The sequence below is a fragment of the Lithobates pipiens genome, unplaced genomic scaffold (assembly GCF_037356315.1).
Source record: "Lithobates pipiens isolate NorthernLeopardFrog02 unplaced genomic scaffold, aLitPip1_a1.2 Scaffold_3, whole genome shotgun sequence".
NCBI classification, from domain to species: domain Eukaryota; kingdom Metazoa; phylum Chordata; class Amphibia; order Anura; family Ranidae; genus Lithobates; species Lithobates pipiens.
In genome coordinates this window covers 117,829,207-117,846,549 of record NW_027507790.1, presented here as the reverse complement: position 1 = coordinate 117,846,549, position 17,343 = coordinate 117,829,207, and the positions used below count along the sequence as shown (strand labels likewise).

At 42.1% G+C, this 17,343-nt stretch overlaps 1 protein-coding gene across 2 annotated transcripts in view; it reads left to right on the top strand.

The window, feature by feature from the left end:
* The window catches only part of HSD17B4 (hydroxysteroid 17-beta dehydrogenase 4), a 429,215-nt gene that overhangs the window by 159,665 nt on the left and 252,207 nt on the right, over window positions 1–17,343 (top strand). For both annotated transcript variants that reach the window (XM_077462215.1, XM_077462216.1), the window contains exons 8-9: window positions 10,177–10,364; window positions 16,765–16,856. In XM_077462215.1, coding sequence (XP_077318341.1) covers window positions 10,177–10,364; window positions 16,765–16,856 — 280 coding nt within the window. The remainder of the gene's footprint in view (window positions 1–10,176; window positions 10,365–16,764; window positions 16,857–17,343) is intronic.

Genomic DNA, 17,343 nt, shown 5'->3' with positions numbered 1-17,343 from the left:
AATGGGAAGAGACAACCTCGAACGAGTTTGTCTTAAACATAATAAAAAGGGGTCATGCGCTGGAATTTCACAGCAACCCTCCTTCCAAGTTTCTGGTGACAAAGCTTCCAAGTCACTCAGAAAAGGCCAGGGCCTTACCTTTACTAATAGGGGAAATGGTAGATCAAGAAGTATTGACACCAGTCCCTATTCAGGAACAAGGGGACGGTTTTTACTCGCACATCTTTGTGGTAAGAAAACCGTCAGGGAGATTCAGACTAATTATGAACCTCCGTCCACTGAATCGCTCCATCCGTTACAAGAGATTTCAGATGGAGTCCATTTATTCCATAAAGAATCTCCTGCAGAAAGAGACATTTATGGCAACCCTGGACCTAAGGGATGCTTATCTGCACATTCCAATAAGGGAGGAATGCCAGAAATTCCTTCGGATGGCAGTGCAGATAGACACAAAGGTTTACCACTTTCAGTGCAGAGCACTTCCCTTCGGTCTATCATCCTCTCTCTCCGAGAATCTTTACCAAGGTTCTCGGAGAGGCTTTAGTTCCTCTGAGGCTTCAATCAGTCTCAATTATCCCCTACCTAGACGATCTGCTCCTAACAGCCCACTCAGAGAGTCGTCTTTCTCAGGACCTAGAATTGACTCAACTCAGTCTGAGTCGATTAGGGTGGATTGTCAGTCAGGAGAAATCCAAGACAACCCCAACACAGGAGATCCTGTATCTGGGGTACTGGATCAAGTCTGTAGATCAGAAAATTATACTGCCGGAAGAAAAGATTTTGAATCTGTGGCAGAGAATATCTTTTCTTCAATGCAGCCCCAAGTGTACGGTGAGGGAAGTAATGTCGGTCTTAGGTCTTATGACGGCAGCCATTCCAGCCGTACAATGGGCCAGGTTCCATCAAAGAGAACTTCAGGGTTTTCTGTTAGAACAATTAAAAGGCAGAGATCTGGAGGAGGAGGTATCGATCCCCTCAAGGGTAAAACGCTCCCTCTGGTGGTGGAAGGACAGGGAGAACCTAAACAAAGGGGTTCATTGGGTCCTTCCTATCACTTCAACACTAACAACGGATGCGAGCAGTTGGGGCTGGGGAGCCCACCTAGGCTCAAGCTGGGTCCAGGACAAGTGGACCCCGGAGGAGAAATGTTTCTCTTCCAATTGGAAAGAACTAACAGCAATCCTGAGAGCTGTTCTAGCTTTCCACCCCGCAATACAGGGTCACCATCTACAAGTCCGTTCAGACAATACGACGGCTGTAGCATACATAAACAAACAAGGAGGAACCAGAAGTCCTCGTTTGATGTTGGTAGCCAGACGCATTCTCCAGTGGGCAGAAGCCAATCTGGAATCCATTTCTGCAGTTCACCTGAAAGGGGAGCTGAACAACAAGGCGGACTTCTTGAGTCGACAGAGGATTTCGAACCAAGAATGGTCCTTACACCCAGAGGCATTCAATCTCATAACAGCTCACTGGGGAGAACCAGAGGTAGACCTTTTTGCGAGCAAGAAAAATGCAAAGGTTCCCAATTTTTTCTCGCTAAACCCAGGAGATCAACCCCTGGCGGTAGATGCCTTGCAAACTCCATGGACTTTCAGTCTGGCGTATGCATTTCCCCCTCTTCATCTCATTCCGAGGGTCCTAGCAAGATTCCTCAAGGAAAAAACCTGTTTGATTCTAGTAGCACCTTTTTGGCCCAGGAGACCGTGGTTCACAACGTTGCTACAATTGACAGACTGTCCGCCTCTAAGACTTCCCTACAGACAGGACCTCCTGTCGCAGGGACCTCTTTACCATCCGCAGGTCGCCACACTGAAGCTGTCAGCGTGGTTACTGAGGAGGAAATCTTAAGGAGTAAGGGCCTGTCTACGAGGTAATTGCGACCTTACTACAGAGTCGCAAACCAGTCACGAGAGCTATTTACAAAAAAGTCTGGAAAAAATTCAATAGCTGGCTGAATGGCCGGGACATAAATACGGCTAATATTCTACAGTTTTTACAGGAAGGTGTAAACAAGGGTTTAACCCTAAGTACTATTAAAGTACAGATAGCTGCCTTAAGTGTATACCTAGATGAACGCTTACAGGAAAATCCTTTTGTCGCTAGATTCTGTAAGGCAGTCGCTAGACGCAAGCCAGTCAGAATCACAAAAGTCCCATCCTGGGATTTAGCAGTTGTGCTAAAAGCTTTCTTGGGGTCACCCTTTGAGCCTATCTCAGAGGCCTCCCTAAGGCTTATTACCTTTAAGACAGTTCTCCTGGTGGCAATCACTTCAGCCCGTAGGGTCAGTGAAATCCAAGCACTTTCCATCAGGGAACCATTCCTACAGATCCTAGAAGACAGAGTCATTCTAAAGACAGACCCTGGGTTCTTACCAAAGGTAGCATCTAGCTTCCATAGGTCCCAAGATATTGTCCTCCCTTCATTTTGTCAAAATGCAGCAAATGAGAAAGAGGAACGTTTTCATTTATTGGATGTGAGGAGGTGTATTCTAGAATATCTTAAAATAACAAATCCATTCAGAATCTCAGACTCCCTTTTTGTCCTTTTTTCCGGACAGCGTAGGGGACAGAAAGCTTCAAAAGTAACCATAGCTAGATGGATTAGGCTAGCTATAGCAGAGGGGTATAAGGCCTTGAATAGAGATCCTCCTGAGGGTGTTAAAGCTCACTCAACAAGAGCGTTGTCTGCATCCTGGGCAGAAAGAGCTGGTGCCACCCCGGAGCAGGTATGTAAAGCAGCCACATGGTCAAGCTTTTCCACCTTTACAAGGCATTACCGACTGGACTTAATGTCTAGTCAGGATCAGGCCTTTGGGAGGAAAGTCCTCCAGGCCGTGGTCCCCCCCTAATCTGGTAAGTACTTGGGGATCCTCTCAAGGGCTGTCCTGGAAGAACACTTGGGAAAACTGGAGTTAGTACTTACCGGTAACTCCTTTTCCGGTGGTCTTCCAGGACAGCACGATCCCACCCTTTATTTGATTGTAGTGATGTACTAATGTTATTACCTGTTATGGTTTTATATGTTTTTCAGTTCCATCCTTCGGTTCTTGGTGAATGACTGACCAGGGACCTGAGGGACCGCCTTTTGAACTGTGGCAATGTGTTTCCTGTGTCGATGGGAGGAGCTCCATCTCTCAAGGGCTGTCCTGGAAGACCACCGGAAAAGGAGTTACCGGTAAGTACTAACTCCAGTTTTCTGCTTTGACTACTATATACTAATACAAATACTGTCGCTGATGACTTTTAACCACTTGCCGCCTGCCCACCATCAAATGACAGAGGAGCAGTGCAGCTCTCATTCTGGGTGGACGTCAAATGACGTCGCTCAAGAACGGCCACTCTTGCGGGGGTGCATGGTGATCGTGGCTGCAGCATGTTCCTAGGACACGGTATGACCCAGATCTCTGTAAAGAGCCGATTACGCTGCTCTTTAACCATGTGACTGCTGTGTCACGTGTAAAAAGTGCCGGTAATTGTCTCTCATCGCTTCACACTGATTGTGTGTGTGGCGAGGAGAGCCAAACAGTGGCATCTTCTCGCATGGGACACCAAGATAGGTAATCTAGGCACTGGTAATCAGTACCCTGATTACAGCAAACCGCCATCAGTGCCACCAATCAGTACCCATTAGTGATGCCAGTCAGTGCTGCCTTTCAGTGACTGCTCCTCAGTTCCATCTATCAGTGCCCAAAAGTGTGGCATATTGGTGCCACCTAATCGATGCCCATAAATGCAGCCTCATTGGCGCACATCAGTGAAGGAGAAAAATTACTTCTTTACAAAGTTTAGTGACACAAACTAAAAAAAAACTTTTTTTGTTTTTTTATATATTTTTTTATTTTACTAAAAAACAAAAAACCCAGCAGTGATTACCACCAAAAGAAAGGTCTATTTGTGTAAAGAAAATGATTTAAATTTTCATATGGTTACAGTGTAGCACGACTAATTGTCATTCAGACAGTGCTGAAAGCTGAAAAAAGGCCTGGGCAGGAAGGGGGTGAAAGTGCCCTGCATTGAGGTGGTTAACAAACAGACAGGAGTTGAGCTGTCTTCACTTGAGTCAATCCTTCTCCGGGCTTTGGTTCCTTAGCACCCCATTTTGGATGTGGGAGCCAGCTAACTTTCTGATGTCCATGACCACTGTGCATGTTTGAGGTGAATGGCACTTGCAGGCTGGTCCCACAGCCTCCTGGGATGTGTGGTGTGTCCCAGGACCTTGTGGGCAGGCCAAGCTTATTTATTTCTCATCTAGGGGAGAGGCGATGAGTAGAACTTTCATTAAATTTTAAAGTGAAACGCTCACTTTGGGCATTTAGGGCATAATGACATTGTCTATATAGAGCTGTTGCCTCGCCATTGTATACTGAAAGCAGAACTATACTCTCATTCTCTCCAGCACTGTGATGTCCTGGAGCTCCCCACTGACCACTGACATCTTCAGCCCAGTAGCTTCTGGATATCGTTCCCTGTCCACTCCCATTGGCTGGGCCACAATGACGTCACTCTTGCGCGTGCGCAGGCGTCCTGACATTGCCGAAATTCTTACACTGAGCTGCCCATGCTCAGCTTCGTATACAGTGAGACTCTACCACCTCAGACCACACATTTCGACAAAAACCTTTCTATAAGATTATATGTGTATTGATTTACCTGTAAATATATATCCCAGGTGAATCATTTGTTTGAATATGGACTTGCAAGCTTGTCTTCTACCTTTTTATAGTAAGTGCTTCGATGATTCTACCAAAATGGTTTCCCAAATGGTATGATTCTACAAATACAGTGCAGTGGCAGGTAAAATTTCAAAACTGAGGGATTCAAATTCCAAAATCAATGCTTTAACAAGAAATATTGACCTACTCTGTGGGTCAGGTGGGCTTTTGGATCATGAGGATGTTAAATAAAAGGGTGTATTGGCGCAACATAACCTTTTTTTTTGTTTTTATATTGCTCCAATACACCCTTTTTTTATTTTATTTTAAGCATCTGTTGGGTATATTTTTGTTCTTGTTTGATTGGGATCCCTACCATTCCTGCCTGTCTCAAAGACACAACAGGAAGAGATAAATCTCTGCAAGATGTGGCAAACCTCACTAAAGATGGATACACGCTACAGTTTTCTTTCGTGCAACACCGCGGGGTTTCACTATAAAAAAGAAAAAAAAAAAAACCTGACAGTTCGGACTAGGAGCCGATGTACTGACTATGCGAGGTTAGTCCAACTATGTTGAATAAAAGCAGAGGGACACCAGACTGAGTGCAGTATAAATCGTGGGTTTAATTATGATAAAAACAAGTAGCAACTCACAAATAGGATGAATAAAATTGGCATGGGTGATGAAATCACCAGTCCTGGAAACTCTCTAGAAATCGTCCCAATAGCCATGGCAGCCTGGGGCACAGATGGTGTTGCAATGGGTTCAGAGACAACCAAGGACCAGGAAGCCACCAATCATGACCATGACCAGCGCGAACCGCTAAATGGCGCCAGACGAGTTTCCAGGACTGGCGATTTCATCACCCATGCCGATTTTTATTCATCCTATTTGTGAGTTACTACTTTGTTTTTATAATTAAACCCACGCTTTATACAGCACTCAGTCTGGCGCTCTTCTGCTTTTATGCTACTTACAGAATTCTCCAGGTGCTAATAAAACATTACGGACTACATGACTTAATATTCAGTATCGAAAAACTGGCCACTGCCCACGCTTATAACTGGCCTTCACAGTGAGGAGCCCATGGAGGGCTTATACATATAATACAGACTATTCCATAGCTCAACTCGCCAACCAGTCTGCTGACCAACCAAATTAACCTGTCTAACTGTTAAAAGCAGGGGTTTAGTTAGCATGCATTTGCAAACGCATGTGAAAGCTGCAAAGCCTCGTCACGGCACCCTACGTTGCTTGCAGTCCGAACACTACAAATTTATAAATGTCTCCACAGTGGAAGCACATGCAGGGAATGGATAGATATAGACAGGTGAGACTGCCCAAGCTCCCTTAAAGGAACAGGAGCACACTTGCTGGGTGTCAAGGGGGCTTGGGCAGTCTTCAGGCTCACCTGTCTACATCTATCCATTCCATACATGTGCTTTCACTTTGGAGACACTTACAGATTTGTAGTGTTAGGACTGCAAGCAACGTAGGGTGCCGTGACGAGGCCTTGCAGTTTACACGTGCGTTTGCAAATGTGTGCTAACTAAACCCCTGCTTTTAACAGATGGTTAGACAGGTTAATTTGGTTGGTCAGCAGACTGGTGAGTTGAGCTATGGAATTGTACAAAAATTCTACAGGTTGCACGTTTTAAGTTAGAGGAGGTCTGGGGCTAGAATTATTGCTCTCACTCTACCGATCGCAGCGATACCTCACGTGTGGTTTGAACACAGCTTTCATATATGCGTTCGCTTCTGCACGCAAGCTTGGCGGGACAGGACGTGTTTAAAAAAATGTTTTTTCGTATTTTTAACTTTTTTATTTTTATTTTTTTCACTGTTCTTTAAAAAAAAAAAGTTTGTGTCACTTTTATTCCTATTACGAGGAATGTAAAAATCCCTTGTAATAGAAAAAAGCATGACAGGTCCTCTTGTATATGAGATCTGGGGTCAGAGAGACCTCACATCTCGTATTTACACTAAAATGCAATTTAAAAAAAATGTGTCATTTGAAAAAAATAAAATGTCCCTCTAAGAGCTATGGGCAATGACTTGGAGACAGGTGAGGGGCTGGGGGCTATCTTCTCCTCACTCGTCTCCATGTCAGGCCAGGGACAGGTCCAGATCGCCGTCATGGACTTGGCTCCTAACTTTTTTAGCTGGCTCCTAGATTCCAAGCAAATTTGTCAACCCCTGGCTTACCCTTTCCTACTTTATCCAAAACCAAAAGGAAACCTTTTTGGCTTTTTAGGGCAAACCTTTTGGACATTCATAAATACTTAAAAGTGAAAAAAAAAATCATGTTGCATGTTGGCAGACACCACAAGGTGCCTTTCTTTTACTGTTTATTTGTCAGGAGAAGGTATTAACAGACTTTCTGACCTGATTTTTAAGGAAATGTCTGGCCAAATATTGACCCTCTCCTAACGTCTACCCTATCTAACCTATCCTGCACTTTTTTTTCCTTTGTTAAATTTGAAATTTAGTCAGAAAATTAAGTCCTGCTAGATCACTTCAGGCTGGCCCCTTTTGCAGGTATAGCATTAAAAAGATACGGTTTAGAACCCAGTAATACATTCTTACCCTGCACATGCTCAGTTGTGTTCTGTTTTTGGCATTGTACCTTATTTACTGACAGCCTAGAGCAGGGATCTCAAACTGGCACCCCTTCAACTGTTTCGGAACTACAAGTCCCATGAGGAATGGCAAGGCTGACAGTTACAAGCATGACTCCCACAGGCAGAGTAGTGATGGGATTTGTAGTTCCCCAACAGCTGGATGTCCATGAGTTTAAGACCCCTGGCCTAGAGATTTACTGCTGCTGAGCTTCAGCAAAATGGCAGCCTCCAGCAAGAAGAAACCTGAGCCATGCTGGAGGCAATTTACAGAGCACACACTTTTTGGGAGCATGATTTATACTCCATGCACGCTATTAGATTTTTTTGCAGATTATTGTCTTCAGATTTACCAAAACCATATATTGAGTTCAAACTTTTAAGAGTTTCAATTTGTATGCAATCAGGCAGACCCATGCACTGCATGGTTTTGATAAATCTGAAGACCAGTATCTGCAGAAATTCTAATAGTGTATATGGGGTCTAATATTGTGAAATGTATGTTTCTTGATTATGTTTATCAAGTTGTTATGGGTAAGGTTCAGCTTTTAAGCAATATGAACTCGCCTGAGTCTGTTGTCCAAACTGGTCCTTGACAGTTCTCACTCACTATTGTTGCTCCTTCTGTGGCTCAGTCTAGCTAGCTACCATTACCCTGTTCAGTGAGTGTATCCTTTTTGGCTGCAGTGGTATTGTCTTTGTTTTCTTTATCTTGCTAATAAAAGACTTTTACATTTTCAAAATGGCTGATGGGCTGATATTCATGTCCAAATTGGGATGTCAGTGCCATATCCAGCATCTTCTCCGCTCTTCTAGATTACCCTAAAAGCCTTGAAACCCGGGGAGCTTTAGTATAGAACTATCAACTTTCTCTAGGAAAGGTAACACCTTTGTTGGTAACCGTGATGGCTCAGGAGGCTGTGGGAGACTAGCCAAGTTTCAGGGTACGGAGGCCCTCTAGAATAGAAGCTTTGTGCTTAAGCCTTCTTTTACATAAAGCTTGGCAGCAAATAAACTTTATATAATGTTAATATTGCTAAATTATAAGATTGTGTCCCAGGCTTTGTATGATCAGAGGGCTGAATACCAAAATGTATCTGGAGACCAACTTCATACTGACTTGCATGGTCCACTGTATTTTAGATATGATGAGTGGTTGACTCCTCATAATAAAAAAAACAAAAAAAACACACATTTATTTAAGTTTTGTAGATGTTTTAATGTAGCTTCTGCTGCACAGGACTTTAATAATTTATAATAAAACACTGATGGCACGTCAACAGCTGTTATACCAACTGGGCTTTGAAAGAAGTACATATGCATCTTCCAACAGCTGCTCAGAGTTGGAGCTGGATTGAATCCAGGCGCTTTGAACTATTGCTGACCCTCTATACTGTTTTCCCTAAAGCCCTGGATGGATTTCACATCAATTTAAGTATTTTCAAAATATGTTGATTTTGTTTGGTTTGTGGCACATTCTTGATTAGACATGAAGTTTAATTATTTGTCACATTTTTGTTCGGGATGTTTTCCGTTAATTATAGTGACTTCGTTACGATCTACATATCGGGCCAATATGTGTTTTGGATTTTGTTGTTGAAAATTGTATTTCTTATTGTTCTCTGTTAGTATTTTAATTGTGTTGTGGATTACTGAATTCATGAATTTTAAGCAATTTTCCATGTGTATAAGGAATGATAGAATAGAGTGTAGTGTGTGTTCTGGTATATGTGATTCGATTTTTTTTGGTGCTTACAGGGGGATCTTTGTAGGGTGGTCATTTATTTATTAAAGGCATTTATATAGTGCTGAGAATTTCCATAGTGCTTTACATATTGTAAATTCACATTAGTCCCTGTCCTTAAGGAGTTTACAATCCGAGGTAGCTGGCTCACATGCATACATATACTGGGGCCGGTTTGCACAGGAAGCACATTAAAACTCTATGCCGTTAATGTCCTAGTTTGGAAGACCCCAGTGCTCCAAAGCAGGTGTACGAACCACTAAGCTAGCTAGTTTTGTAAGTCGGCTTACGTTTTTTGTTTCTTAGCTTGGTGTTATATTATAAAAGGTTATTTGAATATCAACAGATGGTGCTCCCTCGTGTGGTTATCGTAGCCACTGGTAATAGTAAAAAGAGACAACCCTCCTTCCTTTAAAAAAATAAATAAAAAAAAGCTTCCAGCAGTACTTACTAACGAGATTTCTCTTGCTCCACCCTCCTTTCCTGCTTCAACAAGCAAATGCACTTACCAGATGGTGCAGGCCTAATATAAATATGGAAGGTCAGTTCTTACTCAGACTCACTTGATCTCATTTGATCTTCATATGTAGTGCCAAGTGAACAGATTCTTTGGGTGTCGGAAATTTTGTTTTTTCTCTTGGTTGTTGCACTTTCAAGTTGGTGGTTAGAACATACAAGCAAAACAAGTTTCTTCTTGGCAGATTCAGAGCCCTGACCAAGTGCCAGGTTTGAGGTTTAAAGCGTCATAAAGTTTTTATGTCTCCGATACTCTTTCAGCATTGGTATTAGCGCTACACCAGTCCTCTGAAATTAGCATGCAGTGAAAAATACAATCGCACTCCCAAATGAAGGAACATTTTAATGTGTCCACTTAGATCAGTTGCCAGACCGGTGGAAATCCAGGGGCACTATTGAGGCTGGAAACTCGCCCTTTTAATGCACCCAGTCCTTTCATGTACCTATTTAAATGTTTATTGTAAAATATAAAAAATAAAGTAGAAACACATTCTAGGTGTTTGCTGCATGTTGTGTTTTTTTTGTATAGAATGCTTCTCCAATATGCTAACCTCAAGCTGACCAAAAGAATACCTGCTCTACAAAACTAAAACGCACTTTTTTCTTTTTTTTTTTAATGCATTTTGTTTTTACATTTTTAGGATAATCATGACCTCATCAGCAGCTGGAATTTACGGAAATTTTGGCCAAGCTAACTACAGTGCTGCTAAACTTGGGTTGGTGGGTCTTTCCAACACCCTGGCTCTTGAAGGGGTGAAGTACAACGTCCGTTGTAATGCAATTGCACCCACTGCCGGTTCCCGACTCACTGAGACTGTCATGCCACAAGGTAATTATGTCAAATCCCGTAGAAATCACTTGCCTTGTATTGACATTCGCTAACGTTTTCTGGAGTTATTATCTAAATGTCATGCTTTTGTATGAAACATAGCGTACATTAAGTGAACATTTTAGTACAGTAAAACCTTGGTTTGAGAGCGTTTTGCAAGACGAGCTAAGTTTTTAAATACATTTTGACTTTATAAACAAGCGATGTCTTGATATACAAGTAGCGTCATGTCACAACTGAGAATGAAAAAAGACTGGCGCCCCTAAGTGGAGCATTATAGTTACATTTAATGAAGGTACCACAATTTTCAACTTGCATGGTTGATGATTAAAACCGGGTTAAAGCTGTTCACATAGACGCCCTATCTCCTTGCTCCCATTTTCCTCTAAACTCCTTGAGCGCCTGGTTTACAACCGAGTGACTACCTCATTAAAAACAACCTTCTTGATCCCCTTCAATCTGTATTTTGCCCTCAACACTCAACAGAAACTGCTCTTTTAAAACTCACAAAATGACCTACTAACTGCAAAAACCAACGGACACTATTCTGTACTCCTACTTCTGGACCTTTCAGCTGCCTTTGACACGGTTGACCACCCTCTCCTCCTCAAAAAACGTTACTCCCTTGGTCTCCGTGACTGTGCTCTTCAGTGGCTCTCATCCTACCTATCCCAACGCACCTTCAGTGTCACTTACAATTCTACTTCCTCCACTCCTCTTCCCTTCTCTGTCAGAGTCCCCCAAGGTTCTGTTCTTGGACCTCTTATTTTCAATCTACACCTCTTCCCTGGGTCAGCTGATAGCCTCTCACAGCTTTCAATATCATTTCTATACTGACCACACACAAATCTCTGTCTCCACCCCTAAACTCACTCAATCAGTCTCCTCACGCATCACCAACTTACTAACAGACATATCTGTATGGATGTCACAACACTTCCTTAAACTCAACTTGTCCAAAACCGAACTTATAATATTTCCTCCCCCACGCGCCTCTTCCCCTGACTTCTCTGTCAAGAGTAATGACACAACCATCCACCCATTCCCACATGTCAGGGTGCTAGGTGTTATCCTGGACTCTGAACTCTCCATTCAGCCCCACATCTAATCACTTTCCAAAGCTTGCCGCCTCAACCTCTGCAACATCTCTAAACTACGTTCCTTTCTAACCAATGAAACCACAAAGCTCCTGATTCACTCCCTGGTTATCTCTCGCCTTGACTACTGCAACTCCCTACTCATTGGTTCACCTTTAAATAGACTATCTCCCCTTCAGTTCACATGAATGCTGCTGCCAGACTCATACACCTTACAAACCGCACAGTGTCTGCTACCCCTCTCTGCCAATCCCTTCATTGGCTGCCACTTGCCCAACGAATTAAATTCAAAATACTAACACTTGCTTACAAAGCCATCCACAACTCTACCCCCCAGCTACATCACTAGCCTAGTCTCAAAATACCAACCTAATCGCCCACTTTGTTCCTCCCAAGACCTCCTGCTCTCTAGCTCCCTCATCATCTCCTCCCATATCCGCCTACATGACTTCTCCCGAGCCTCGCCAATCCTCTGGAACTCACTACCCCAATCTGTCAGACTGTCTCCAAATTTATCCACTTTTAGGCGATCCCTGAAAACTTTCCTCTTCAGAGAAGCCCATCTTCCCGCCATCTAACAACTTCACTATTGTCTCCATTCGCTCATCCCTCACAGCTATTACCCTTTTGTATAACTTGACCCTCCCTCCTAGATTGTAAGCTCTAACGAGCAGGGCCCTCTGATTCCCCCTGTTTTGAATTGTATTGTAATGTCTACCCCAATGTTGTAAAGCGCTGTGTAAACTGTCAGCGCTATATAAATCCTGTATAAGAATTATAACAACATAGACTATCCTCCTCACCGCTATCAACATCGTCCCTTGCACACTGCGCTCCATGAGTGGTTCGAACCTTGCTTTTAGATCGCGCTACTGCAGAGTAGTCTTCCCAGTCACGATTGCAGACTGACAGTGGTGAGAGCCCGTGGTGCCGGGGATGGTCTATGTGGACAGCTTTACCCCAGATGCCTGCATACTTAGATGTGCCTCTTTTAATCATCAACCATGTGAGTTGCTAAATGTTGCACCTTCATTGAATATAATCGTATTGCTACACTTAGAGGTGCCTATCTTCTCTCATACACTGTAGCTCCTGCTGGATTTTGCTTCTAATCCCCTTGTGGAGGCTGCCATTTGTGGATGGACATTTTATGTTTACAGAACATTGCTATAAACCTTTTTATATGGACTATAAACTGAAGGACTTATTCCATTCAGACAGAGCCGCGCTGCGGCCTGGCACCACCCCCTTTCTCTCCTCATAGGCTGACGGACTTTGACAGCAGCGGGAGCCCAATGGCTGCCAATGAGTAGAGGAGTCCCGGGCAGCTGAGACACTCCTGCAACATCGCTGGATCTAGTTGGGCTCAGGTAAGTATTAAGGTGGCTGCTGCACACAGAGGGCTTTTTATCCTAATTCATAGAATGTGTTAAGATAAAAAAAAAAACTTCTGCCTTTACAACCGGTTTAACCCCCTTCTCTCTGACAGTACACATATATGCGGTCTTAGAAAAGTGGGTCTTTTTTTTTGTAGGGCTGCATTTAGGTGTGTTTGTTGGAAGGGTGCTGCACAGTACTTGCCCCCGCACAGCAATTGGGCTTTCGTTAAGAGCCCTAACCTTGTACTAATGATCGGGAACCCTGGAGACCCAAATTCTGATCACCTGATCGTTGTGATGGCCTCTGATCAGTCACTGTACAGCCCGTCCCTGTGTGTGTGTGTGTGTGTGTGTGTGTGTGTGTTTTTTTTTTTTTTGCTAGAGGAGAAAAATTGTATACAAGTCACCTGGGTACACTATCCAGGTGACTTGTGACAGGTGACTTGCAATCATATGTATACTTCTACTAATGCATGTTTGTAAAATTGTGTTAAGGCATAAGGATTTGTTTTACCTTCATCATGAAGGGGGTAATATAGAAGAGAAAGGCTAGATAGGCAGCGATTTTGTAAATATTTTTTTCAGATATTCTAAGTGATATCACGTAGATAATATGCAAAAGCTTGTTAACCATACAGGGAACCACTTGAAGAACCGAAAAAAAAATGTATAATATAATTGTTCGATGTGACTGAAGTTGCAATATCAAGTTTCCTCCTGGCTTTCCTTGAAAACCTTCCTCTTAATTATTTGCATCGTTATAATGGCAGAACAGTCTCCTGAAGGGAAATGGGTCAGTAGAGTGAACATACTTGGTGAGAAAGATCTAAACAGACGTGGAAAGAGCCTGCAATGTGTCCGGTCAAGTTTTGAATGTTTTTCTGAAGACAAGAGTTTGTGACCTAGATAGTAGGAGCAGGAGGCACCAGCTTGGCTCTAAATATTTAAACAAACACCTCTACAGATGAGCTCCAGCAAAGGCAAGCTAAATCTTTAAGCAGCGCGGGATGAGTGAAAGCAGATATGGAGCTCACATTGCTTATTTCAGCCTCTGTCTGACAAGAATAGATATGCGCCAGCTTTGCCAGGATTTTTATTCTGAAAAACAGGAAGCTTCTAACTGTTTCTGCTATGAAAATTAATTAAAGCCTCCAAATAGTTTTTTTTATAGACGAGTAGAAAGCCAAACCCAGTGAGGTATTTATTTATTTTTTTGCAGGCTAGAGTATCCTAAACCACCTGACTCATTGGATCTAGGACTTGTGACATATTCTTGGTGTTTGCAAAAAAAGTGTGTGGCATAAAGAATACTCGAAGGAAATTATTTAAACTGATGAAATGTTGCTTGTTTTCCAGTGTTTGCATACAAAATTGAAAAACTTGTCATTGGCATCCATTTTTAAAGTAACTTTTAAAGTAAAGTCCATGTTCTACCTTGGAGCAGACCACCAAAGATTCCAGGTGTTGTCTTGTTAGCCAGAAAAATATCCTTACTGTACCTCTCTGAAACTAGTTTCACTAGGTTTACGAAGGATCTGACTTCAGAGCCCTGCCTACCATAATCTTGCTGTCCATTGGCAGTGCATCAAAAGCTAGTAAGTGTTGCTACAAAGTTTGACTGAACTGAAGTTCATAAGATCCATGTAGATCAGCAGCAACACTCGGGTGTCCCGTGTCATTCCAATGATGCTGCTCGGTTAGTATGAGACATCATTTGTGCTAAAAAAACATTCCCTACACCCATTACAATACTACCTCCACCATCCCTAACAACTGACAAAAGACCAGACAAACAGACTGTGCACTTTGCAAAGGGCAGTTGCTCCAGAGCTTGGTAAACAAGCAGAAGCTCTGCTGACTTCTATGATGGAACCGTCTAGCACCTAGCTTGCTTGCCTCTGTCAAGATATAGCTTCCTCCAGTTTGGAACCAAGAACCAAGTATTATAGCTGAATATCCCACCAAAGACAAACACTTATGTGCATACTGAAACTCAACTCTTTTTATTGTAAATTCATAGAGAATATATACTATGCAAGATCAGATAAGAGTTTGATCACATTACCCTAACAGTACAAAATGTAAACAGAAATATAATTAACCACTTGCTGACCCGCTCCGGCTGATCTATGTTGGCAGATTGGCACTCCTGCACAAACTGATACCCGTACGTCAGTTTGTAAAAGCAGGATAGTGGGTGCGCTATCCAACTTTTACGAAAACGAGGCAGTTCCCCGTTCTGCCTAGTGCTATGACGGGGATCTACTGCTCCCAGGCGTCATGTTTCAGTAAACCCACCCCCCCCCTTAAGGTTAGAACATGATTAGGGAACACAGTTAACCCCTTGATCGCCCCCTATTGTTAACCCCTTTTCTGACAATGTAATTTTTACATTGATCAGTGCATTTTTATAGCCCCGATGAATGTAATCATGTCACTGGTCCCCAAAAAGTGTAATTTGGGGACAGATTTGCCCACCGCAATGTCGCAGTCCCGCTACAAATCGCAGATCATCGCCATTACCAGAAAAAAAAATAAAAAAAAAATAAAAGTCCCTAAATTGATCCCCAGTTTGTGGACACAATAACTTTTGCGCACACAAATCAATATATGCCCGTTTAGAATTTTTTTTATTTTTTACCAAAAATATGTAGAAGAATATAGATCAGCCTAAACTGATGAATAACTTGGTGTATGTATATATTGATTATATTTAATTGATTTTAGACCTTTTCTCAGGCATATATGAACCTAATATTTAAAATGGTAATGTGCACTTGGATACCTATACGAGTGATATATCTTTTTTATTTTTTTTAGACAAGGCTAAGACGGGGGGGGGGGGGGGGGGGTGTAGAGAAGGTGTCCTGAAATATACCAATATACACTTGAAACATCAGTACCTGAATTTAGGAGAAACACAGGAAGTAAAGACTTGTTTTTTTTTTTTTCCAGCCATATAGCAGAGTCCTTTTGTACACTGGAAATCTATCTATCTGCTGCAATTGACACTGTTAAATTCATAGTTTTTTCCCAACAAGACTGACAATGCTCGCTCGCGTACGCGTTCTTGAAATGTAATAACCAGCCTAAACTAGCCCATACGTGTGGAGAAAAAAAATAAGGATGGCAGGAACACAATTTCCAGGTCCTGTACCAAAAAACAACAAAAAATAAATACAATAATTTTCCAGTGAAAGGTGCAGAATGTGATGAAGACCTGAGATGAAAAGAGACTGCATACCATTTTGAAACGTGTTTTTCTGGGCTTCAAAATGCACAATTCCACATATGTCACATCCTAGGTCCTATTGAGAAATCTTTGTAGCAATTGCTTCCTATGACCATACTTTTTATATTTTTTTTGATTCATACAAATCAGATGAGTCAGCTTGGAAGGTTTTGCTGTTCTAGCCTCAGAGAGTAATCGAGCCAAATGTTGCATGCTTTCAGATGCATGCTTTTGAGAAGCTTCCACCCTCTTACTGACCATCTCCTGAGCTTTGTCTAGCTGCCTCTGTTTTACATCGTAGAATAGCAATTCTAAATTAAAGCTCAAGAGCTAAATTCAGAAAACAAACCACTGATAAATGAGCCAAAATGCACAAGGCTTATTGTTGAACCCAATAGATTGAAAATAGTGCATCCTTATGTCACATTCTCTTATGTAATGGGCAATTGCTGATAATATTTTAGAAACAATGTATTTCCATATGACATTTTAAATAGACTTGGGTGCTCTCTGTCTGGTTGTAGCAATCTTTACTTCGTTTTTCATAAAATCTGTTTCAGTACCACTTAAGCCTTGGGCTAGATTGTAAAACAATGGCACAAAACATCGACATGCTAGACAATTGCAACCTAGTATGACATGAATGAGAACATATTTTTTGCACTCAGCGTGCCTGTCTGGTTTAATTTTAGATCTTGTGGATGCTCTAAAGCCGGAGTATGTGGCTCCTCTGGTGTTGTGGCTCTGTCATGAAAGCTGTCAGGAAAATGGTAGTTTGTTCGAGGTGAGAATTTCTTCAGTTGTCAAGAGACCAATTATTTTTTGTATTTCTGAAATTTAAGAAAAGCTATGCATTATTCTGTGTTTTTGCTCTATTAAAATGAACAATAACTGAGCAGACTTTGAATGTATACTTGCAATGTTACACAATATATATTTTATGTACAGTTGTATTCATAAGTTTATATACCCTGGCAGAATGTATGCTTTCTTGGCCATCTTTTCAGAGAATTTGAATAACACAAAAACCTTTTTCACCCGTGGTTACTGTTTGGCTGAAGCCATTTATTATCAATCAACTGTGTATAATCTTTTTAAATCATAATGACAGCAGAAAGTACCTAAATGACCCTGATCAAAAGTTTACATACCCTGGTGATTTTGGCCTAATGGTTGAAACAAAAGGGTTTGAATGGCTATTAGACCCCTTTCACACTGGAGGCGTTTTTCAGGTGCTTTATCGCTAAAAATAGTGCCTGAAAAAAGCCTAG